Source organism: Equus caballus, chromosome 4 (genome assembly GCF_041296265.1).
Source record: "Equus caballus isolate H_3958 breed thoroughbred chromosome 4, TB-T2T, whole genome shotgun sequence".
Taxonomy (NCBI): domain Eukaryota; kingdom Metazoa; phylum Chordata; class Mammalia; order Perissodactyla; family Equidae; genus Equus; species Equus caballus.
Window position 1 is genome coordinate 93,850,668 of NC_091687.1, and position 25,211 is coordinate 93,875,878.

A 25,211-nucleotide genomic window follows, 5' to 3' on the forward strand; every position below is an offset into this window, starting at 1 on the left:
TCTCCACTTGAAGTTGCTTATGTGGCCCGTGATGATCCACATTGCCAATAGCAGTGGGCGCATGTGCCTTTGGTGGGAGAATATGAGGATACATGGCCCACCATAGAGCTGGTAGGCTGGCCATACTGGACATTTCACAGAACATGGGAGATTCGAACATTTTTTAAACTGGTATTGACAGTGTTTCTGAACTGAGCTTTGCCTCTTCTGCAAGTGAAGCCCTGGCCCAGACTACTACAAGAAGGCTGGTGACCCAGATTGACCAACATGAATATCAATTTATCTATCTAACAGCTTAAGGATCACTTTTCACAGCCTGAACAGGACAGGAGTGGACCAAGAAATACCATATCAAGTGATCTTTTCGTGTGTCATATCACTTCGGAAAAGCAGTGAAATTATTGCAAATTAGAATGTGCTTGAACCAACAAAATGTGTGAGACAAAAGCACAAAGGGCTGGCTTTCCAGGCTAGGATAATGTGAAGCTAAACTGTGGGGCACAAAAGTGAGTTGTCAGTGTAGCAGGTCCTAAATGATGGGTGGAGGAATGAGAAGGTAAAGAAGCCTTATTTTCCCAGGACTAGGGATTTGGTCATGTTCCCTAAAAGATAGAAATAATAGAAATCAATTTAGTTCAATTGTTGGAATTCTGCTGGTACTTATGGGCCAGATTGGAAACTCCAGTGTGTTCAGGGTGAAACTTAACCAATGGAGAGGATCCAGTGACAATACACTTATTAAATCATTTGAAAGTACCTAGGGGAAGGAAACACAAGAGGGTTTAACAGTGTTACTTTTGCTGCCCACTATTTAAAGTATAGAAGAGAATGACTCAAAATCTCTTCCTCCAACAGAAGCAAGGGAATGGGCTAACAAGGGCTCCCAGGGGGCAAAAAGAAAGATGGCGGCAGAAATACAAATTACTGTTTCGAATAATGCTCCTTTGCCCTTTACATTTAAAATAAGTTGGATATATGGACAGCTAATTTTTGACAAGGGAGCCAAAAGCATACAATGGAGAAGGGAGTCTCTTCAATAAATGGTGTTGGGAAAACTGGGCAGCCACATGCAAAAGAATGATGGTAGATCTTACCTTACACTGTGCACAAAAATCAACTCAAAATGGATTAAAGACTTGAATTTAAGACCTGAAACCATAAAACTTCTAGAAGAAAACATAGGCAGTACACTCTTTGACATCGATCTTAGCAGCATATTTTCAAGTACCATGTCTGACCAGGCAAGAGAAACAAAAGAAAAAATAAACAAATGGAACTACATCAAAATAAAAAGCTTCTGCACAGCAAAGGAAACCATCAACAAAATTAAAAGACAACATAACAACTGGGAGAAGATACTTGCAAACCATATATCAGATAAGGGGTTAATATCCAAAATATACAAAGAACTCATACATCTCAACAACAAAAAACCAACAACCCAATTAAAAAATGGGCAAAGATCTGAACAGAGATTTCTCCAAAGAAGATATATGGATGGCCAACAGGTATATGAAAACATGTTCAACATCATTAACTATCAGGGAAATTCAAATCAAAACTACCATGAGATATCACCTCACTCAGGTCAAAATGGCTATAATTAAAAGACAGGAAACAACAGCAGTATTTTAAAGCCGGGAATCTTGCCCAGCCATGAGCTGAACAATGAAAGTTGAACAAATGAGTCATCTCGGGAGCCCCTGTTGAGTACCCCTCCATTCCTCCCATCCACTTCTGCCCCATTACCTCTCGGATCCTCTTCTGCCATTCCTCGGTGAATTCAGGAGAGCTGGCGTTCACCTGGCTGGCATTGAGTGTCCACTCAGGGCATTTCCAGGCAGGAAGGGAAAGCATGGCCAGGGAGGGCGCCACAAAACCAAATGACCCTCCCTGGAGAATGGGCAGCCTGGAGGAGGGGAAAGGATGTGGTTACCCATAAAATCCTTTAGTACTAGTCCGTCACTGGCCCCTTTTAATCCCAAGTCCTACCTCAATTTCCAGGCAACACATGACCCCTGTTGTCTTCAGTTTACAGGGAACTCCTGCCAAGCTCCAAGTCAGACCCATGAACTCTGCTACACTTTGGACAGGTAGGAGAGGTGGGGAGGGGAAAGACAAGCAGACCTAACCCCAGTCCTGGAGAGGCAAGCCCAGGAGGAGAGAGTCAGGTGCTGGGAAAAGGTCTGGAGACAGCACAGAGCTAAGCAAACACAGGTGGTGGGTGCCATTGTCTACCCCAGTCCCAGAGAATCTTCCCTGGACCAAGGATCAAAGCACAGCTCACACATGTGGAGTTCCCCACTGACAAGAGATGCACAGCCTAGAGTCTGGGTTGCCAGAGTCCTCTGTGTCTTCAAACTGAACAGCAGACCCAGACCTCCACCTTCAGGCTCCTTTTGATCACATGGACAGAAGAGGACAGAGGTCAGTTGTCAGGGCGTGTCCCCCATCCAGGCCCCTCTCACTCCTGGTCGGTGTCTCACTCTGGCCTCTGTGAGAACTTCTAGCAGTGCCTCCCTGGCTTGTCCTCCCTTCAAGGTGAACACAGCCTCACAAGTCAACCTCCACCAACCCTCTCTTACTAGAGGTCAGAAGCTATTAAGTTTGCCCGTCCTGGATGCTAGAATTTGGAGGAGTGGGGATGGAACAGGGGTACCCCAGCCTCTTGATTGCATTTGTCAGCATGGCCCACCCTGGTCAAGTACTTTTTCTTAACAATACTAGCTGGGTATTTTTGAACTCAGGATTCCATGAAGACAGCTTAAAGGACTATTCTGGAGAATGACTGAACATAGTTTATATAATAAAATATAAAGTGTATGAAAGAATTTTGCTGTCTACGTGGCCCTTGTATCCTAGCTGAATATTGGAATCAGCGATGTCTGGGCATCACCCTCAGACAAGTTAACGGGCTTGTCTAGGAGCGCGCCCCAGCAGGGCGAGTGCATAAAGCTCCGGGTGATTCCAATGTGCAGCCGGGGCCAAGAACAACTGATCTAGATGCATAAATCTAGACCCATAACGCTCCAAAATAGAATGGAATACATTGCACATCTAAGTACCTTGACAGAGAAGGGAAACTCGCTATACTTAGATCATTGCAAACTTCCTTTTGAGCTTTTAAAATGAACATAGACATCTTTGTATAAAGGTATAACCAGAAAGTACATAATATAGGGCTTGTGTTTTAATTTTTTGCTGTAATTTTCTATGCACATTTCATTCGTTCAACAAATGTTTTTTGAGGACCTGCTGTGGTAGCAGGCACTGGGTGCCAGGTATTGGGAATACCACAGTGAGGGGGAAAAAGCTCCCAGTGCTATTCTAGTTACACATTTCTGTTAGTCCTCGTACTAACTAACCATGTATAGTGACTGACTCTCAGGGATTGCTTTGAACACCTTAGCAAGCACTTTCAGGGAGGCTTACACACACCCCACCACGTTAGTGTGCCACCACTGCCTCAGCCATTTCGGCATTACTGGGTTCCATGAGGGCTGGGATTCAGTATTGTTTTTTTTCTATCCCTCCAGCGCTGAGGCTGGTGCCAACAAAAATCCTTCCAACATTGGGTTTTATTATTATTACTTTTTTTCAGTTTAATAAGCATGTAATGAAACCCTAACAAATGTTAATTTGCATTTCATTAAGTCAAGAAAGATGTGTACTCATTCATGTGATTTCATGTGTTTTTCCTTGCCTATAAGCTGTCTATTCATTACATAGAATTTGAATACTGTCAAAATATATTTATAATAATTCTTTACTTACAATAGTGAGCTTTTCATTTTTAAAAAGTGTTTTCTGTTATTGTATGTAGGAATTCATCCCTAACTCAGAAATTATTTAAGGGAGTATTTCAAAATTTTCAAGTAGCTGAGCACTTTTCTAACTCTGTTCGTGTTATTTTCTTTCAAGATTATTGCATGTACTTGGGATAATATGATATGGACTTTGTGCCTTTTTGTATTGCTAAATACCTTTTATGTTCAAGAGCAAGATGAATTTTTTTCCATTTATTTGCTTCAGTGTATTATCATGTCTTAACTTTAGGTTCACACAGTATACCAATAAATTCTTCCCCCATTATTCTGTACTCAGACCTTCCAACTCCATTTTCCATTGAGTCCTCTCTTTCCTCACTTCATTTTGTTAGCATTCCCATTTCTTTCCCATAACTTCTTATTGGTACCCTTTTGAGAGAGAGGTAGATAAGTGATTGATAGAATAGATACATACATAGATAGATCTACATATATTTCCTGCATTTCTACTAGGTTTTCCATTATACACTTTCCTGGTACATGTTTGGGATATACGTACCAGTATCATTACTAGGCTTTCATTGTTTAGCATCTCTCTTACCTTTTATGATGACCTTAATGTGTATCTCATTTAAATTTCATATTAATTTATCTGGTACCATGGCAACTCCTTTTGTTTAAAATTTTCCCATGAGTATGATTCACTATTATTATACACGTGCCTGTTGATTAAAACCTCAACAACTTAGAACTAGAAGAGCCTGTGAAATGTATGCAGCCTGGCCTTGTCACTTTATAGATAGGGGATCTGGGGCCCAAGGTCACAGAGTTAACCAGGACAAGTACTTGGGTCTCCTCACTTGTCATCACTGCCCTGTGACACCAATTAACATCATGGCATAGACCAAAGGCGAATTTAAATCTGGCTCTACCTTATTAGTGTGTGACCCAGGCATGTTGCCCAACTTCTGCAAGCCTGTGTCCCCTTCAGTAAAGTAAAGACAACAGACTCTCCTCAAGGAGTAGCTGTGAAGAAAAAATATATGTAAATACTTAGCCCAATGCCTAGGGCATAGAGAGCTCAATAAGTAGCAGTAATTGTCATTCTTATTTCCTCTGAAATGTGTGGGTACTTCCTGAGAATGTAGTGCACATCAGGGCATTTTCTTAACGTTTCCCTTAAATAACAGATGTTATCATGTGAGACTGTTTTTACTGTTGTTTCTGCCTTTCCATTTCTTGCAGGTTGGTTCTCTAAGATTTGTCTTCTATGATCCCTGTTTTCTTTTGCATTGTTGGACTCCAGGTGCTTGGGTGGGTCCAAGGCTGCATCTCTGCATCAATGACCCCTTGCTCTGTGGCATCCTCTCAGCCCCTCAGGTAGCACGGCCTTACCTGCACAGCCCTTCACAGCTTTCACTTTACTCCTCTGTGTTATTTCCTCTGTTCTAGCTCTTTTTTTCTTTTTTTTTAAAGACTGGCACCTGAGCTAACATCTGTTGCCAATCTTCTTTCTTTTTTTTTTCTTTCTCACCAAAGCCCCCCAGTACATAGTTGTGTATTCTAGTTGTAGTTCCTTCTGGTTGTGCTATGTAGGACACTGCCTCAGCACAGCTTGAGGAGCGGTGCCATGTCTGCGTCCAGGATCTGAACCAGGAAAACCCTGGGCCACTGAAGCAGAGCATGTGAACTTAACCACTCAGCCAAGGAGCCAGCCCCTATTCTAGTTCTTAAAGTAGACAGTGTCTGTCTACTTTAGGGGCTTATGTTAACATTTAAGGGTTAATATCTGATGTATAGCTCTCTTCACATGGTGTCACAACATATATCAATTGGGATGGAGTTGCTTTTATTGGATCTACTAATTATTTTGAAGCTTATCATCCTAGTATTGTTGGATCAATTTCAGATCCTCTCTCTCTCTCTCTCTCTCTCACTGTCTCTATCTCTTTTTTTGTTTGTTTTTGTTGGATTTTATTTGGAGGATGTGCTCTAGTAATGTGCCACAAGTCCCAACATAACAAGTATTAACTTTAGCTGTTGATTTACACTTCATCTTGTTCCAAGCAGGGTTTACAGGGACTTACAAATATGATACAGTAAGGACCTGCCTTGCACTCTATACTCAGACCTTCCAATTTCATTTTCCACCTATTCCTTCTCCCTCTCCCTACCCCATCTCACACACAGCTGGCCTCATGAACCATTGCAGACAAAGCGAGTCTGGGCTCAGATGGATTGAGTCTGGGTGCAAATCTCCACTGCCACCCTGACAACATCCCGTAGAAACATGGGCAGACTCTCTCTGTCCATCCTCCTCCTCTCCCGACCCTTCACCATCTCATCTGAATGTTTACATACAAACAAGAGAAAACCCCCGACCATTTTCCTTTACAACAGTGACTTTCATGTTTTCTAAGAAGAAGTAAAATGTCAAAATCTGCAGCCTCAGGAATGTATCCTAAAAGTCTGATAGGATTAGTATTTTAGGTTGGCAAAGCCACAGAAATGTGTCCCTGGGGGTCATATTAACATCTAAGTTTATAGAGTACTTAAAAACTGCGCAACATTTTCATTTCGTTACCTCAAGAGTACTTCAGGGTGGGTAGGATGACACTGCAATGTCTGTGTATGAGGAAATTGACTCCAGGAAGAAGCCAGTTGCAGGGTTCAGCTGGGAAGTGGGGGAGCCCTGATGAGAAAGTCTGAGTCACGGGCCAAATTGCAACAGTGTGTTTGTTATAAGGACAAGTGACAACCGGACTTGTGTTAAGAACAATCTACTTGAAGGATTTATGCTAACGATTAGGTGGGACATTTTTCTCCTCTCTTTGTAGTCCCATTTTGGCCCATCAACTAGGAACATCTAAACTTTTGGAAGTATTGGGAAATTAAGCTTCAACCCTTCTCTCTGAGCTCTCATGTAGTCCTGTTAAAGAAAATATTATTCATGACACTTGTTAAAGATGTTAAGGCAGACTTTATTCAAGGGAGGGGCTCTACAATGGGATTTTGTGGTGGGAGAGAGATCAGGCTCAACTTCCAACACAACATGAAATGTGGGAATTTATCACCAAGGAGCAGGGTGGGGGTCAGTGGATGGAAAAGTACTAAGAGGAAGTCTACTGGGTTTAGCAACAGGATGCTCATTGTTGATGTTGTGACATAGACACTGTGACTAAAAGACCTCTCCCAGTTAAATGCTAAATAGACAGAAAACCCAGCACAACTTGGGCCTGTACAAAATCTTGCAGAGAGAGAGGAGGGGCATATAGGCTTAGGACTTCTTAAAATCACATTGGAAGCTAGAAGACAATGGAAGAATGCTTTCAAGATTCTGAAAGAAAATTATTTCCAACCTAAAATTCTATACCCAGCAAAGCTATCAATCGTCACAGAAGAATCAACACATTTTCACTTACACAAACTCTTACAAAATTTACCTCCCATGTACCCTTTCTCAGGAAGCTACTAGATAATTGTGTTCCACCAAAGAAAGAGGAAGCAATGGGAACAAGAAATCTAGACTTGAGAACTGACATGAAGGGAATTCCCAGCATGAGGGTGAAGAGGCATCTGAGGATGACAGCTGAGCACCAGGCACATGCAGCCACCATTCCAAACTCCAGCAGGTCAGAGGGCTCCAGGAGAAATTCATCAAGAAGATGAACCTGATTGACTGTGCGATGTGAATGAAATTATTAAGAAGAGATTCAGACAACAAGAAGAGAGTTTAAAATTGAATTAGAAGTAAGAACTTAGAAAATTAAGCATATTAAAAACAAGAAAGATTTTAGCTACAGGGTAAACAAAAAGTTGAGCAGGAAAGGAGCTTTGTGATTCAGATCTGAATATCATCATAGTCATTATAACGTAAGCACCGAATAGTGATCTGTGCTGGGAATGTAGGAGAACAGGAGGATGGGAAATGTGCTTGTATGTGGTAGGAGGGAGAGGCTGTGAGAGAAAAAGAAATTGTACTCATCCATGTCGGCACATCAACCAGGAATGCCTAAAACAGAGGCGTGTTAGTTAGAGACTTGGAGGAAAATGCCTAAATAATCAGCTTGGAGGGATGAGAGTGCTTGCCTCTGCCAGGAAGAAAACAGGGAGATCTCTGGTGGGGAGGGAAAACCTGTTCATCTGTCTTCTTTAAACCCATCACTACCCACTGCCCTGAGTGTGCCTTTGACACCTGTCCCCTCCCCCATGATCTGAAGGTGGACTGTGGGCCACTGCTCCAGTCCTTCCTTCTGTTCTGCACCGAATACATGCACGCCTGCCCTTTCTTGTTTTTAGGGGCTTTAATGATGATCATCACAGGGAAACAGATCAGGGAAACAAAGATAAAAGCAGGTGGGGTGACAAAGGTTGCAGATTGTCATAAGTTATCTCAAGGCAGGGGTCTTGCTCCATAGCTCCCCGCCCCCCTTCCAAGAAGGTAATGGGCAGCTTTCTAAACCTTTGCTCTCAGGCACAGATTCAAAGGGTGTGGCTCACAAAACACACCCTGACACTTTTCTAAAATAACATTTTAAGTGGTTTTTATTTTTCCCAGTTATAAAGTAACACATGGACTTTGAAGAAAAACAAATGGCAAGTAAAGAAAAGTATAAAGAATAAATTTGTCACCCTAATTCTACAACCCAGAAATAATCATCAAAATTTTGTTTCGGTCCTCTTTTTATCTTTAACTAGATAAACTTTATCAGCACATATATAATATGTATCTTTCATATATAACGTATATCACCCAGAAATGTATAACATTTCTTCCAGTTCTTTTTCTGTCTTTAACTAGATAAATGATTATCAGTACATATAAAATTTACACCTCTCATAATTACGAATTACATTGGTCACTATTACAATAGTGAAAAACTTGAAACAACTTAAATGTTCTTTAATAGGAAATGGTTAAATAAGCCAGAATATACTTATATATTCTAGAATATGGAATACTTTGTTATCATTTTTTAAAAAGTTCTATTGTGGAAGTGTGTTTATTGAAACTGAAAGATATTTACAATGCTTTGCATATGTTTATAAAAGGGGGAGGAGTGTTTTTTGCCACAATTAAATTTTCTTAATTATTAAAAAAGGAAGGGAGGGTGCAAAATTGTCTGTATGGTACAATCCTTTTCTTGGTGTGAAGAATAGATTTTCTGTGCTGAGCTAAGCACTTTATGTGCATTATCTAATTTAAGTCTCAAGGCTTTGCAAAAATTAAAAAACAGTTCCTTTTCACAGAAATGTGTGGACTCCGAGAGAAAAGAAAAGCAAATATTGTCAGGAGTAGAAAGGAGAGGGAGCACTAAGTCCCCACTGGGCAGGGCAGTATGTCCTGTGCATCCAGGAACCTGGAGGGATGAGGAGGAACAGGAACCAGGAACCCTGAGGAGGTTTGGGGTGGGGCCATGTGGAGTTTGAGGGGCCAGTGGGTAAATGGGGAAGAGGTCCACAGTGGGGAACAGAGGCATCTGAGTCACTGGAATCCAATCTCACCTGTGACATCATTCCGATGTCCCCTTCTTGGAGCCAATCCAATGAGTGGGCAAAAGAGAATGTCAAAGGGACTTTTCTTTGAAATAGGTCAGGATGGGGAGCAGAGCCTCAGGAATGTAGGAGGGGACTGATGAATTCTTCTTGAATTTAAAAGGGTCACTGGGTTGTGAGAAATCCTGGGCACCCCAAGAGCCCCAACTACTTCGCTCTTGGACAAAGAGCACTTTGTTCACGTTTTACTGGGCTCCCTACACCAAGCAGGTAAGGACCTGCTAAATTGCGGGAAAGTCCATCGCGCACCTTCCCTGTGGATAACCGCCCAACTCAAACCCACAGGAAGCAGAAGCACCAGCCCCCTCTTTGGGACACATCAACCCCTCTCCCTCCTCTGATGTGTCTGATGGCCAGGTCACTCTTCCACCCCAACGGCCACCACTGTTGCTGCTCCAGCCAGAGCTCCAAGGGCACATCTGGTGACCTAGCTGTCAACAGGGCAGGAGCAAGGTGGCTGCAGACCTCTTGTGATGGGCGTGGCCTTTCTGCATAACGAGGGACAGGTGCAGAGCTAGGGCAGGGCGGGGCTCGGCCCACAGGGAAGTAGGTGGATGAAAAGGACCAAGGGCAGGGCTGACTCAGGCGAAACTGCATGCAAGCGAACACTTTGTGGCGGGAGTGCTTGCTCCACACTTGAGATATTCCCAGGAAAATCGAAAAGCAGTCATATCACCTGGAAGCACTCCAGAAAAAGAAATCAGCTGGTAAAGTCGCAAATAATTCCAGAGATGGAGTTAAAACCCAGAATTACATATAGTCAATATTAGATTTCCCCCTGGTGATTGCCTTTCAAACTTAACCTCTTATTTTGAAATGAATGGTGAAGTATGCCCTTCCAGGAATTTCAGAGGTGAGCACCTGAGCGAGGAAAGCCCTAAAGTCATAGCAGGGAGCAGCTGTCAACGCTGCCAAGGCTTACCGCTCCCTGCCCCACACTGGGCATGGCGCTCATGAGCTCTCATATCAGAAGCAGCAGTGATGGCCTCTTACCATTCCTTTTTGATTATTTAACATGGTTTTAAGTACTAAGACGTTCTGAAATCTTACTGCAACATCAACATTTTGTTTCTAATCTAGAAAAGTACACCATAAAATCCTGGTTAGCTGATAATTGACAATCAAATCGACTTGGCCTTTGATTCATAAGCTGTCAGTAAGGTTTTACAATCTGTAATATCTTAGGCAGTTACTCATTAGCATCTGAGGGGGAAATCCATTTTCATGGGCAGAACCAAAATCAAGTATATACCTGCCCCCACCTCAGTCTAATGACATTAGCATGATTTATTTCCCTCTTTCTTTGCATGTTTAATTAGGGTGTAAGTTCTTTGAACCTTAGCTCCTGATTAGTTTGTGTCTCTCACAGAACTTACCAGAAGGCTAGGCCCACAGGCACTTTTACTACTGATTATTCACTTGAAACATGGCACTTCCTCATCTTCTCTGTCACCATCATTGGTGTCTACAATATTAGAGATGTAAGGGGCTTTTAGAAATTATATAGTTCAACTCCTTCATCTTACCGATGAGAAAATTGAGCCTTGGAGAGCATCAATGACTTGTCCAAGTTCCCACAGCACAGAAGTGAGGACTGGAATTCCAGCCTCCAGTTTCCAAGCTCAAAGCTTTTCCATAAGGATAATTAACACCATCTCAGGTTGAAGGGGAAGGGCTCTTCCCTTTAATGCAGAAGAGTTTGTATTTGTAACTCTCCATGGAGCTGGGGCAGGGCTGAGGGGTTCTTGGGAATCCAGGCAGGCTGCTGCAAGGCCTGTCTAATGCTACTGTAGCATCTGACATTCCAGGGGCCAATCCTGGGAAGACGGGAGGGTTCCTGGACCTTAGGGGCCTAAGAGACAGACCAGACCAAACCCTGTACCTCTTTGGGTTCTTGATGGGGAATTTGGAAGAAATCTTGGCTCACAGAGATGGTGACAGGAGAAGATAGAGGGAGAAGGGAAATAACCTGCCAAAGATGTAGGTGCTAGTCTCCCACTCCTCGGCAGAGAATGGGAGAACTTCAGCACTGGCATAGCTCCTGGACATGACTTGCAAAGGAAGCACTGTGGAAAGTGCCCTTGACTTGATTTAGCAAAAGACCACGGTAGGAAGGAATATTCTCCTCTGGATGCTGCCTGCAGTCAGCCTGTCCTGGAAACAATGGGCCAACCCCGTATCAGCCTACACCTGTGGGGCTTGATTCAGATAATTGATAAGGAATAAATGGGTATTAATTTTTCGTGTCCAGTCATTTTCTCTTAAGACAGGCCAGGCAGAAGCACACTGTAGGGAAGATTTTCCATGTTCCTCTGCAGCTCCAGGGCTGAGCACAGGCCTGGCACAGATTAGGTCAAAGCAGATTCACAGTGACAGGCCCCTCACTTGCATGGCTCCTTCTAAAGTCCAGGGAGGGGCCCTGCAATGTGTTCACTAGCCATACACCTTCACAAAATTTGCAAAAGTAACAGGTTTCAGCCACAATTGTCTATAACTACTATGTCCTTCCACCGCCACCTCCCTAACTCTAACCCTTGCATCAGATGGCATTTGAAGGGCCATGGGCCCTTTTAGGATCTGGCTAAGGAGGAGTTGAGTCAGGATAAATTTAGTTTGAATGTAGTGGGATATATTTTATGGTTCGAGACCCAAGTGTTGTTAATATATTGCTAGCCATCTTGGAATAATCATGGTTTCTAGCAACACTCTATTCCCAGTGTGCCAGCTCATTCTATGTCATGAAGGTGCAGGACCAGAGGCCACATTATGATATGAATGTGCCCTACAGCACCTGCCACTTGACACATGTGGGTGGTACATGAGAAACAAGGTTTGTAATGTATGCATTCAGAAGCTAGTCTGTGGCAAATTGGCCAACCAGCAGCTACGCCAAATTACTGGAGAAGGTCTGGTTCTCATTGACGTGCAGGCAAAATGGAAGTTTTCTCCTGTCAGGAATATGCTTATTAACGCAGCATATACAATGATAAACGCACCGTGCATTTATAAAACATTGATAGGAATCATGTGCCATAGAATTGGTCAGAATTCCTGTGTTTTGAGGCACAAAGCTACAGCAGTACTACAGTTTGCATGTGAAGGCATGATAATGCGTCCCAACTAGCAGTCATAACAAACAGATTTGGACTGACTCCTGCTAGAGGAATGACTGAATTATCTATCCTTCTCTATGTGAAATGCAGAGGGGACTGAAGGGTATGCAACCATAAAATGTGGGGAAAACTGTATTACAGGGGATTGTGAGAAAGTCAAAAAATGAAAAATACCAAGGTATGTTTTGGAAATTGTGGTGTTTATCTGCTTTTAAACATATGGAATTTGTTGTGATTTTTTTCAATTTAATACTATTTTCTTTTGTACATGATATGTGTACATGTAGGGTGTGGCAGGTGAGCAGGCAAGGTCTGGAGGACCCACAGAGAGGACTTTCCTGAGGAGATGGTGACCCAAAGGAGACACCATGTGGTGTGCAATGCAGGCAGGGCCGGGGGTGGTGGTGGAAAATGTGAAGACAGGATGTGTGGAAATGAGGAGGGAATGTTCCAAACATGTGTTTTCCAGGTTTCGTTCACAGTTTTGTCCAGGCCAGCTCCAGAGAAATAGGACCCCATTTTATTCTGGCTAAATTTATGAGCCTGCATACTGAACTTAAAAGACTGGATGGTTTAAAAAAAAAAAAAGGTGACTCCACTGATAATAACAATTGATTATCTCAATGACACTGTAAAGGAGCAGGGCACATATTATCATGAGCCTCATCTGACAGATCCCAGAGCACATATCTGGTTCAGTGAATGTCTGCTGTCTTCTCTACTCAGAACAGAACTTTCTCACTTCATTGGGAAACCTGCCCAAATGGGAGTTGTCATATTTGCTGCCCTAGTGGGTCCAGGGCTGGGCATTTGGCTTAAACTGGGCCAATCAGAGCTCTCCCCTGGAATTTTAAAATGTGAGCCCAGCCAGAGTGGTACTCACCTGCTGTTGAGGGGTTAGTGTGAGGCCTGCCAGCAGCCCTGTCTATGCACACGTGCAGGAAGCGTGTCTGTGAGAATGAAGCACGGGCACTGGCAGAGTAATGAAGAGACAGTCTTGTTTTCAGACTAGGAGAGGAGAGCCCCCTGCACTTAGCCTGATGCTCTAGCGGGCTCCACTCTGGCCTCCTCTGGGGAGGCGTCTGCGGGGTGAAGGGGCTATACCCACGTCAAGTCTGTGCGTCCCTCTCATTTTAGTCCCAAGAATTCTCTGTCCAAATGCCCTTGAGCCTCTTCCAGAGCCTGCTTGGGCCTCTTCCCCAGGTCTGTCCTGCTGGAGGCTGACCGTGATGCTGGTGTGCAAACCCCCTAGGCCTGAAGGATGGCCAAGGGGCAGCTGTTTGGGGAATCTGGTGGGGGGTGGGGTGGATGGAACTTGGGTGTGCAGTTTGGGGTGTCCACATTCACGCATGTGAGACCATTTGTGATCTGGAGCAAAGCTTGTGGTGGGAAGAGAAGGGAGAAGCCCACAGGCTTGGAGCCAGCCCTCCCCATGCTGTAAGTTTCCAAAGCAGAACTTGAAGGAGTCAGAGACTTCTTTTTTTTTTTAAAGATTGGCACCTGGGCTAACAACTGTTGCCAATCTTTTTTTTCTTTTTCTGCTTTATCTCCCCAAACTCCGCCTGTACACAGTTGTATATCTTAGTTGCAGGTCCTTCCACTTGTGGGATGTGGGACGCCGCCTCAACGTGGCCTGACGAGTGGTGCCATGACCGCGCCCAGGATCTGAATCCTGGGCCGCCGCAGCAGAGCACGCGAACTTAACCGCTGGGCCACGGAGCCGGCCCTGGAATCAGAGAATTCTAATTCAAACCTGGCCTTCCAGGTGGGATGATCAGAACATATTTTATTTAGGAGTTTGTAAGTTTCGTCTATACCTCTCTGATATTTAGACACGGAGTGTGTGGGTCTGCATTTGTACTCTTGCCCTGGGTCTCACAAATATTAGGGGCGGACCTGAGTAGAGACAAGAGATGGAGAGAAAGTCCCAGTCGCATTGAGTCTCTGGTTCAACATGTTCCTGATGCACAATGCACTCTGCCTTTCTCTTGGCTTGATCTTATCAGTTAATAATGAACAAATTTTTGCCTAAATTAATTTCGATTTGTGTTCTTCAACCAAGAATCCTAGCCAATATAGATAGGAAGTGTTGAAGCTAGGACTTGAACCCAGGCTCTGACTCCTGGGTCTGTGCTCCCTCTACCATGTCACACCAGCTTCCTAACTGCCTCTCCTGCTACAAGCCAAGCAAGACTTACTGATACTATGGCAGGTAAAAGTCTGAACCCATGGGGAGGATTTTACTTACCTGACTCCGAAAAAGACTTGCAGGAGAGTACAGATGCCAGAGACAAAGAACATGGTGCTGATGAGGTAGCTTTTGGTCAGGGGGTCATGCTGCAGACACAGGTCCTTGGCCAGGATGAGCGGCACTGCCACGAGCCCCCCCAGGGCCGTAAGGAAGTGCTGTGGGCAGAGCAGAGAGAGTAGATGGACATGTAGATGCTGTGGCTGCCTGCTCCACCCTCATTCCCATTGCCACTGCCAGAGCCAAGAGCTCCATCTCTGGTCTCAGAGGAGCCCGGCCATGAGTGACAGGCAAAGATCTAGGCAAACAGTAGAAACTAGGAAGGCCTGACAGGAAGAAGCAGGGACCCAGCCAGAGGGTCTGGGGTTCCAGGGCAAACCCTGGGCAGGACTCTAGTGCTGAGAACAGATATTCTGGGTAGAAACCAAAGGAGAGACACAGCCCAGGTGGACATAACAGGAACCAAGGAAAGGACTGCAAGAATAAAAACAAGGCAAGAGGCTCATTATTAAAACAAGGCACAAGGTGAGGGCAAGACCATTGACCAGGAAGGCCTGAGCACGTTCTCCAGGATAGATCATGTATTAAGTCCCAAAACAGCCTTAGCAAATTTAAGACTGAAATCATACCAAGTACCTTTTCCAACTAAAGTGGTGTGAAACTAGGAATCAATAACAGGAGGAAAACTGGAAAATTCACAGATTCATGGAAATTAAGCAACAGACTCCTGAATAACCAATGGGTCAAAGAAGAAATCAAAAAATACCTTGAGACAAATGGAAATGGAAACATAAGATACCAAAACTTATGAGCTGCAGCAAAAGCAGTTCTAAAAGGGAAGTTTATAACAATCAATGCTTATATTAAGGAAAGAGAAAAATCTCAAATAAACAATCTAAGTTTACTCCTCAAGGAACTAGAAAAAGAAGAACAAACTAAGTCCAAATTTAGCAGAAAAAAGGAAATAATAAAGATCAGAGAAGAAATAAATCAAACAGAGATCAGAAAAACAATAGAAAGATCAACTGGCTTTCTGGAAAGATAAACCCTTAGCTGGACTAAGAAAAAAAAAGAGAAGACTCAAACAAATAAAATCAGAAATGAAAAAGGAGCCGTTACAATTGATACAACAGAAACACAAGAACCATAAGACACTAGTATGAACAATTATAGGCCAACAAATTGGATAACCTAGAAGAAATGGATAACTTCCTAGAAACATATAACTTACTAAGAGTGAATCACAAAGAAACAGAAAATGTGAACAGACCAATGACAAGTGAGGAGATTGAATCAGTCACCAAAAACCTCCCAACAAAGAAAAGTCCAGGACCAGATGGCTTCACTGGTGAATTCCACCAAACATTTAAAGAAGAATTAACGCCAATACTCAAACTCTTCCAAACAAGTGAAGAGGAGGGAACACTTCCAAATTCATTGCATGAGGCCAGCATAACTCTAAAACCAAAGTCAGATAAGGACACAATAGGAAAAAACACTATCCCTGATAAATAGAGGTGCAAAAATTCTCAACAAAATATTAGCAAACTGAATTCAGCAGTACATTAAAAGGATCATACACCACAATCAAGTGGGATTCATCCCTGGGATTAAAGGATGGTTCAATATATGTAAATCCATAAATATGTCACACCACATTAATAAGATGAAAGATAAAAATCATATAATCATCTCAATAGATGCAGAAAAAGCACTTGACAAAATTCAGGATCCTTTCACGATAAAATATCTACATTATCCATTTGATTGGCTCATCATAATATTTTAAAAATATTATGACATTTGTTCTTATTTTATAGAAAGCACAAAGAAGCAAACAAAAATGTTTATCACATTCCTGCTATCCCATACTGAACAGTTTGTAGTAGTAAAACAAACACATCTATGAAATTAGACAATTCATCCTATAAAAAGTTGCGCAATAAAAAAATGAAAGTTGAAGGCTACCCTGCCTTTCTTAGTTCCTCTTCCCAAAACTAAACACATTTATTAGTTTCTTGTGAATCCTTCAAAACATATGAAGTTACTACATATACTTATTTCTACCGTTGTACCCCTTTTTTGTTAGTTTGTTTTTAACAAAAAAAAGATCATACTATATATAGTTATCTACATTGCTTTTTTCATTTAATATAACTTGGGGAACATTCTCTAACTGCAAGATAAATATATCTTTCTCTTTTTAAGAGCTCGATAAAAAAGTCATTTGTTAGGATGTGTCACAATTTATTTAACCTGTTCCCTGTGATGGATATTTTGGTTGTTTCTAAGGTTTGTTTGTTTGTTGTGTCGTTTTGATTTCATTATTACCAATAATGTTACAAGAACTTCTTTGTACTGATCTGAACAAGCCTTGTCAGCATATCCACAGAGAAGTTCTCAAGCATTGGAAACTGGGTGAAAGGGTATATGTGTTTTACATGCTGATGGAAATCACCAAATTGTCATCCAGAAAGATTGCAGCAAATAACACTCCAACAAAAGTGTTCAAGAGAGCTCGCTTCCCCAAATTCCCCAAGCATTGGTTAACAAATTTTTCAGTTGTTGCCAATCAAATAAATTAAAATTGGTTTCTTGAAAAAAAAAAAACAAACGATGGCCCAGTTGGTGTCCTTGATGTGACCTATCAGCCCAGCATGAGAGATTCCTAGCTAATTCCTCCCCCGCCCCCCAAACTCCTGGACAGACAGAGAGACGAGAGGAGCTCTCAGCTCCCCTAGAGCTCAGTTACATGGAAGACAATATCAGCAACTGAAGTTGTGGATCTTGACTAATTTGACCCGGATGTACGTTGATATGGCTTTTGAGACAGAGCCTCTTTGGACCCAGTGTTTGCTGGGTGGCATTACCTGGATCCCCAAGAGGATGCAGAGATACCATGGTGGGACGTCTAAGATGCCATAGGCCAGGTGGCTGCTGCTGGGACTCCCAGGCTGACCATCCTTCTTCTTGCCTCGGCCATCATCTTGGGAGCTGAGCATGTTATCATCCTGCTGCTGAGAACAACAGAAGGACACATGTGGGCATTTCCAAAGGAATCAAATGGGTTTCTTGATTTGAACCACACAGATTTGAACACACATTACCTCCAGAGGCAAGAGGTAATGAGACAAAGATAACTGTTGGCCGGCTTGGATTTCTAGGTCCAGACTCAAAAGAGCAGTGATTTTCTTTATTACATATCTGCAGAGGGCCTCTGTGTGAATCTGGGGCCATGCAAGAGGAGTGGATGCCTTGCCTGAAGCCCTGGCAGAGAAGCACCTATGTGCGGCAGGAGATGGGGGCCAACTCCAAGGTCAGAAAATGGGCAGGTTTCCCTTCTAGATAGGTAAATGGGGATCCTGGCCCCAGAATGGTGTAGCTGCCCTCAGGCTCTGGGCTCACATCTGCCAAAGCCCTCATGACAGGATGATTACTATATGGACGGTGTCCTTATCCATCTCTTCTGCTGGGCTGTGAGTTCTTAGAAAGCATTGATTGTGCCTTACTCTTCTTTGTTGTCTCAGCTTCTAGAGTAGTCCTTGTGCTCAGTGTAGACCAAATGAATGGATGTCACACACAAATGTAAATGAGTGCAGTGCATACAGAATGTTCTATGGGCAATAGCCAACTTATTCCTACCAGTTTAACCAAAATTAACTTTGAATTACTGTGCACTGTAGGATGTTAAGCATCATCTGTGGCCTCTATCCACTAGATGCTAGGTGCACCTCCTCCTCTACAGTTGTGACAACCAAAAATGTCTCTGGACATTGCAAATGTCCTCAAAGTGGAGAAGTAAATTCGCCCCCAGTTAAAAGCTGCTGTTTTGATTATTAACCAGTTCCCACTACAGAAGTCCTAACTAGGGACAGTGCTGCCTGTCATGGGGAGGTGGGGCAGGTAGACCATCCCATCTCCTGTGTGGAGATGGAGGAAGCCAGGCTGCCTCCTCCACGGGGTTAGAACATTAGCAAATACTGATCCTAATTCCTTCCCAGAGCCACCTGTGGGGCCCGCATCACTGGCCATCGAGAAGGCGTGGCATAGCGCGCTGAGCCTCGGTGCAGCCAGGGGATCCCAGGGCTATGGTCAGGCTGCTGACGGTGGGCTGACTGATCCAGCCGCAGCCCAGCTCTGCAGAGTTATCTTGTTGCTGGGGTTCTGAACAGTGTTTGCTCATTAATTTTCCAACATTTAGGTCCTAAAAGATTAATGTAAGAGTTTTGCTTCTGCTCATCTGTTTAGCGATGCCTGGAAGTATGCATCCCTCACCTGCTCCGGGAAGCCTTCCCTGACCTCGCCCAAGCCCAGCCTCAGACTAAAGTAGCCCTTTCCTCCTCAGAGGCTCCTACAAAACCATGAGCACATTTACCCTGGCCCAAAACAGGCCTGAGTGCCGCGTGTTTCCTTATCCAAAAGATCATCAAGTCCCATAAAGTCTCTATGGCCATCCCAGCACAAAGTTAGCACTCATACAACTCTCTGTTGACTGGTGAATTAGATGAATGAACGTATAAATTAATGACTATAGAGAGTTTTTCTCACTGATTTTCTTTTAAAGATTGGCCCAGAGCTAACATCTGTTGCCAATCTTTTCTTCTTCTTCTTCTTCTTCTTCTTCTTCTATCCAAAACCCACCAGTACATAGTTGTATATTCTAGTTGTAGGTCCTCCTAGTTCTGCTATGTGGGACACTGCCTCAGCATGGCTTGAGGAGTGGTGCTAGGTCTGTGCCCAGGACCTGAACCAGCAAAACCCTCGACCACCAAAGCAGAGCAAGTGAACTGAACCACTAGGCCATGGGGCCAGCCTTTGATTTTTTTTTTAAGTAAATCCCTAATTAACCGGTAGAACTCTTCTGAAACATCGTGCTTATCCTATCTAGACTTCTGAGAAGAAGGATGTATTGATGCTGCTTGGTACTTGGGTTGCACAGGAAAGTTGTTTCTGCCGAAGGAGGTTAAGGCTGGGCCCAAGACAGACTGCAGGGTGCTAGAGGGAACGAACTCTGGGCCCCTGAGCCCTTGTCACGAGGTTTTAGTGAATGTATGGAGGAATCAGTGAGGGCAACAGAGGAAAAACAGGTGGAGGAAAAGAGGAGAGGGAGAAGGAAAGAGAGATTGATCAATCAATCGATTGATTGATTCTGGGTAGGCTACACAGAACAATAGACCATGCAGTTTGAAGCTGGGCTGACATGGTCTGTCAGCGCCCTGCTTGGAGGCCAAAGGCACATCACTTCACCTCTCCCAGCCCCCGTCTCCCCATCTCAATCTGCGATGGTTGTAAGGACACTTGAAGACTCCAGTGTGTGCAGTGTATGTGGCATCCTGCTGTGTGCGCCCATGCGTGAGCTCACAGGGCTGTGGCTGGTACAGTTGTGTGTGTTCTGCCAACAAGATCACCTCGCACCCTCTCTCAGGAGCTGTCAGAATTCTCAGGAAGGTGACGGGGAGGGAAACACTGACTGGAGAGAACTGTTGGCTCTGGACCTTCTGGTCTTTTGCCCTCACAGGAGCCAATGACTCCAAGACTATTCCTAGTCTGTGGACCTCTCAATAATCTAAGTTCTGTCTGGATATCAAATTGGACCATCTGAAGATTATGGAAACCACTCCTGCATCCACTTTAAAACAGTTATCAGGGAAAGTGACCTTGCATGAGGCCCCACATAAAAAAAAAATTCAAAAAAAATTGTTTAGGACTTAGAGTTGGGAAAATCCTGTCTTCCTTGAGAACAGCTGGTTCTTCTCTTCTGATAAAAGTGTGTGACTTCTGGGAAGCCCGTCAGCCATGGCTGGTAGACCTGGTGACCTCATGTCACTTAGGCAAAGAGATGGAACAAAAAATAAAACAAGCAGGTACACAGAGTGCTAAGATTCATGTGGGTCAGAAATGAATCACTAGCATATTAAAGACATACATAGAAACAAGTGACATCCCAAAGCTCTTGTAGAGCAGCCCTTCTCAGACAGAGGCAGACACTGTCCCATCCTGGGGCATATCTGAATCTGGGAGGCACTTTTCTCCCAGAGAATCCCCTGCAGGGAGAAGTCTGTGCCTGTGACTCACGCAGCTGCAGACGGAAGCTTGCGAGCCCCTTCTTGGAGAAAGAATGGATTCTTAACGCAGCGTCCCTGCCAGTGAGCACTGGGATGAGAAGAGAGGCCACAGCTCTGCTTCTGCTTGGAGGTGAGTCCATCAGCTCAATACATGGCTGTAACCTCACTGAAAGACTTGATCAAAAGAGGAGTTCTGATGCGCTTTGGCATTTTATGGAGCTTTACAGTTTACAAAGAGCTTCCGATGCATCCTCTCATCTGCCCCAATTTACAGGTGGGAAGACTGAGGCTTAGTGAGGCTCATGGCTTGTCCAAGGTCCCACTGTAAATGGGAGAATGGAATCATCCTGTTTTGGCGTCAAGGGCAGTCATCTGCAGGTGTGTCCCCTGTGCCTACAGCCCCCCAGCTCCCAGGACAGATGAGCAGAGCAGGAGGAGACCCTGGTGCAGGGAGAGCAGCAGTGGGAAGGGGGAGTTCCTGGGGGAAGATGGATCCCTGCCCTCTGACTCCATCCGTACCCCACACAGCCTTTGTGCCCCCACCGGACCCTCTAGGTTCATTTCCTAACATTCCCGTTGACCAGGCTCTAGCCAATCGGATTGTCCAGGTTTCGCCACATGTGGCCTCAATGATCCCGCCTCAGAGCCTTTGCTCCCTCTGTGCTCCCCACTCAGTGCCCTGCTTCCCCTACCCACCCCCTGCCTCCAAGAGCTCAGTGCCTCCTCCCCATCACCTCCCCTGACCCCGCACCCCCATGCGATTTTTCTCCCTAGTACTCCAGCACATGTTGCCTCTCTGTTACGTAATTTACCATTTTCTCCCTTGTACCATAAGCTGTCTTCCCCGTGTTTATATCCCCAGAAGGTTCTAGCAGAGAAACATGCATGTGAAAACCAAAAACATCTCAGAAAAATGACTTCTTAATCCAGGTGCTGAAACTGAGGTTTTGAGGAAAATGAAGAGAAGACGCCACCGAAGAGGAGATGGATCCGGGCCCAGACCTCCCCTCCCCACTGGCCGCAGGTAAGCCCCAAGTGTGGCAAAGATCCCAGCCTTCAGAAAACAGAGTCTTCAACTTATTTCCCAAGACCTTTTTTTCTTTTAGTTTCATTTTGCTTCCATGAGGTGGTGGCAGAAAGGATTCTGAGGAGAAGAAAGGGGAATGTTCTCAGGGGCCTTCCACAACTTTCCAGAAGAGATGGCCAGGGCCTCTTTACCAGACAGCTGACCAGCAGAGGGCAGGGTCTGGCAGCCTGGCTCCAGGGGACAGCTCTTGGGACCCAGCCCAGGTGCGCAGGTAGCAGATGTCCTGCAGATGCATTGGCTGGGTCTCACTTGGGCGACAGGCCTGGCCTGGTACAAAGCGGCTCTTTCTGCCTGTGGTGTGAGTGGCAAGAACAGAGGGTCTCTGCTCAGATCCCCTGTTAGTCTCAGGTGGCCAAAACAGGTGGGAGAGGTGGTGGGGCCAGGACTAGCTTGCGAGCCTCCAGATGGGTCACTGTGACTCTACTCCTCTGGGTCTCAGGTTCCTCATCAGGCAAATGGGAACAGAGGTGCCTGTGGCATTGGCTTGGAGGGAAGGAAGCCAAGTACATGAAGTGCCTGGGGCATGTGGGTTGTCAGCAAACATTAGTTCTCTCTCTCTGCTTCCCTCTCTCCTTCCCTTTGCTTTGTTCAGAAAGGGCTTCTGAGCAAAGAAATTGTAACACTGAGAACCCTGGAAAACAAATATTTGGATTCAACAGAGACAAACCTAAGGTCAAAGGTAGAGCAAAGGGGCTCCTCCAGCTCTTCCTCAGTCCTTGTGGTTCATCCACAGGGTCAGCCCTGGAGGAATCTCTGCCTCTGGGGACCAGGTGGGAGGGCGGCCGCCACCCCTGTTTAATCACCTAAAATCTTGTCTGGACTGTGAGGCTCGGTCCTTAGCACTAATAAGGAATGGGGGCTTTAGGACTCCCTGCTGGCCCCTCGGGGCCTCTCTCTCCCTTTCTGCCTGCCCCCCTCTTCTCTTTCCCTCTCTCTTCTACCAGCACTCACCAGGAAGTCGGGGTGCTCACAGCTGGTCATGGCAGACTTCACGGCAACTGGAGGACTCCTGTTGGCGTCCTCCCAGGGTGAAAAAAAAGGGAAGCCGCTCCAGTAGAGAAAGATTAACTTCTCAATGCCCGCCAAAATAATAAAAGTGAGAGGCAGGCAGGGATCCCTGGCCTGGCTCTGAGGAGGGTGGGGCCTCCTGGCTCCAGATGCGGATCTGCAACAGACCCGCGCCACCGCCCCACCCCAGCCCTCTCCAGTCATAATTTGGTAAGTTTGGGTAATTGCAGAGAAGTTGATACCCCATGACGCTAAGGGACGAATCAGGGCACAGCCTGTCAGGGTGTGGCAGGAGCTCACTTTGGGGAAGCCGAGTTCCTGGGAGCAGGAAAGGAGGGGGCGAGGGGGAGGCTCTGGCTGAAGAGGTTTTTCAGTTTCGAAAGCTGATTTCTGGTGACTGGCTGAGCTGTGATGAAAGCACTGCAAAAACAACCTAACCAGCCTGGCCTCTGAGATGCGTTAATCAAGTCACCAATGAGGGAAAGTGTATTACTGTTGACCTGGGAGCAGCCACTAGGGCTCAAGGGTGCAGCAAAGCCTCAGTGAGAGACTGAGGAAAAAATGCTTCTAATTCTTAAGTGCTTGTCTCCCTAACACCCGGAAACATCTAATAACTCAGCTTTTAGAGAGACGGGTCCAGGAAGCCATCGTCTTACTCTCATTTTGCAGAGGGTGCTTGACAGGCTCTCCTCGAGAACGCAAGGTAAACCCCATTCCACGAAGTCCAAAGGAAGCCAAGTACTGGCTACTCGTAATGGTGTCATGTTCTCGAATGGGTGGTGCTGGGTCTCAAAGTTCAAAAAACACGCAGGACACACATAGACATCATTGGGAATTGGTCCAAGAGGGAGCACTGAGAAAAGCAACAATGAGATGTTTGACCAGGGAGAAGACAGACCTGATTTGGACTGTGACAGAAAGCCAAGGTCGGAAGACAGTCAAAGGTCACCAAGTAGCTAGCTTTATTAAATGCTTAACTATGTTGACTTGCTGCACCTTTTTTGTATTATCTTATTTAATGTTCGCCGCAAACTAGCACCCACATCCTTATTTTATAGATCAAGAAACTCAGGTGTTGATGGGGTGAGCTCTTTGCCCGAGGCTCATAGCAAACACAGGAGCTGAGGTTCAAACCCAGACAGTCTTGTTCCACAGCCCACGGGGCTTGAGGAGATGCCAGATAGAGACCTGCGAACCCTCTGGGTCTGGAGATCAGAAGGACAAGGCTCCAGGGGAGATGGCCCGGAGGGTGTGGATGCAGAGGGGCTTCCTCAGGCTGCCCCTGAGAGGAAACGTGGGTCCTCTACAAATGGCACCCAGGGGCTTAACAGTCACCTTGGAAGTGAAGGTCATTGCTCAGCCTCAGGAGGGCGCTTCGTCCTCCCCGCCTCCCCAGAGCGTGAGGAAAGATGGTGCAGGCTTAGCTACACAATTGAGGTACATCACAAAGATGGTCTCCTGTTCCCACTTCATTTGGCTGCCTGTTCACAGGGTTCCAGAACCCTCCTCACTCTTCATCTTCAAGTCCTTTCTTCTGGGCCTGACGCTCTTTGTTTCACATGGTTCTCTGCACAAGTCCTTTCTGTGTTCGCCCTGTGGCCTGTGGTCACTGCTGCTGTCCGTGTAGTCCCCACCCCCTCAGCAGCTCAGATGAGGAGCCAAGCCAGCACCGCTCCTTTTCCTCCACCTTCGGCCCCTCAGAAGTGACTTCCACAGACTGTGGTTTCTTCACTCATTGCCTGGCCTGGCTTCTGCCACCATCTCTCACACTAAAGCCACTGTGGTACCCAACAAATCTCCCACAGCCTCAGCTGCCTTGCCCTCCCGCCCCAGCTGGAATCATCTCGCCACCCCACACACACAACAACCTGAGGTTACCATATACCCCCAACACATTCACATTAATTATTCATGACTCCTTGTTTTGAGTTACAGAAATCCAGTTCTGGTAATCAGGTCAGGCAATGAGAGGAATTTGTTTTAAGAATATGGGACTGGGGCCAGTTAGGTGGCATAGTGGTTAAGTTCCCCTGCTCTGCTTCAGCAGCCCAGGGTGCTGAATCCCAGGTTCATGGGTTCAGATCCCGGGTGGGGACCTAGACTGCTCACCAAATCACGCTGTGTGGCATCACCATACAAAAAAGACGGGAAGATTAACATGGATGTTACCTCAGGGACAATCTTCCTCAAGCAAAATGAGGAACATAGGCAACAGATGTTAGCTTCCAGCAAATCTTCCTCACTTAAAAAAAAAGGATATGGGATCTCTCTGAGAACCAATGATCTTTCCCCAAACACATGACGGAATTAAAACTCTCCCATTCCATTGTCACATAAACTTCTAATCCCAAATTTGAGGCAGTTCCT

At 45.1% G+C, this 25,211-nt stretch overlaps 1 protein-coding gene and 1 long non-coding RNA gene across 9 annotated transcripts in view; one reads left to right on the plus strand and one right to left on the minus strand.

The window, feature by feature from the left end:
• The window catches only part of LOC100067445 (solute carrier family 23 member 1), a 74,207-nt gene extending 51,104 nt beyond the window's left edge, over window positions 1-23,103 (minus strand). For 5 of the 8 annotated variants that reach the window (XR_011438265.1, XR_011438264.1, XM_070265890.1 and 2 more), the window contains exons 1-4: window positions 22,788-23,057; window positions 17,555-17,698; window positions 14,685-14,842; window positions 1,750-1,909 (exon numbers count right to left, since the gene is read on the minus strand). Coding sequence is in view for 5 of the 8 variants with exons in the window: in XM_070265890.1 (XP_070121991.1) it covers window positions 1,750-1,909; window positions 14,685-14,842; window positions 17,555-17,698; window positions 22,788-23,048 (723 nt within the window). In the remaining 3 variants the exon portion in view is untranslated. Of the gene's footprint in view, window positions 1-1,749; window positions 1,910-14,684; window positions 14,843-17,554; window positions 17,702-22,787 lie in introns of all 8 variants that reach the window. The other 3 variants (XR_011438266.1, XM_023639757.2, XM_023639755.2) reach the window with 3 other exon arrangements.
• LOC138923916 (uncharacterized) lies at window positions 20,751-22,915 on the plus strand. Its single transcript, XR_011438269.1, has 3 exons — window positions 20,751-20,879; window positions 21,680-21,773; window positions 22,781-22,915. It is a non-coding gene; the product is annotated as an uncharacterized lncRNA (long non-coding RNA).
• Window positions 23,104-25,211: the final 2,108 nt, after the last annotated feature.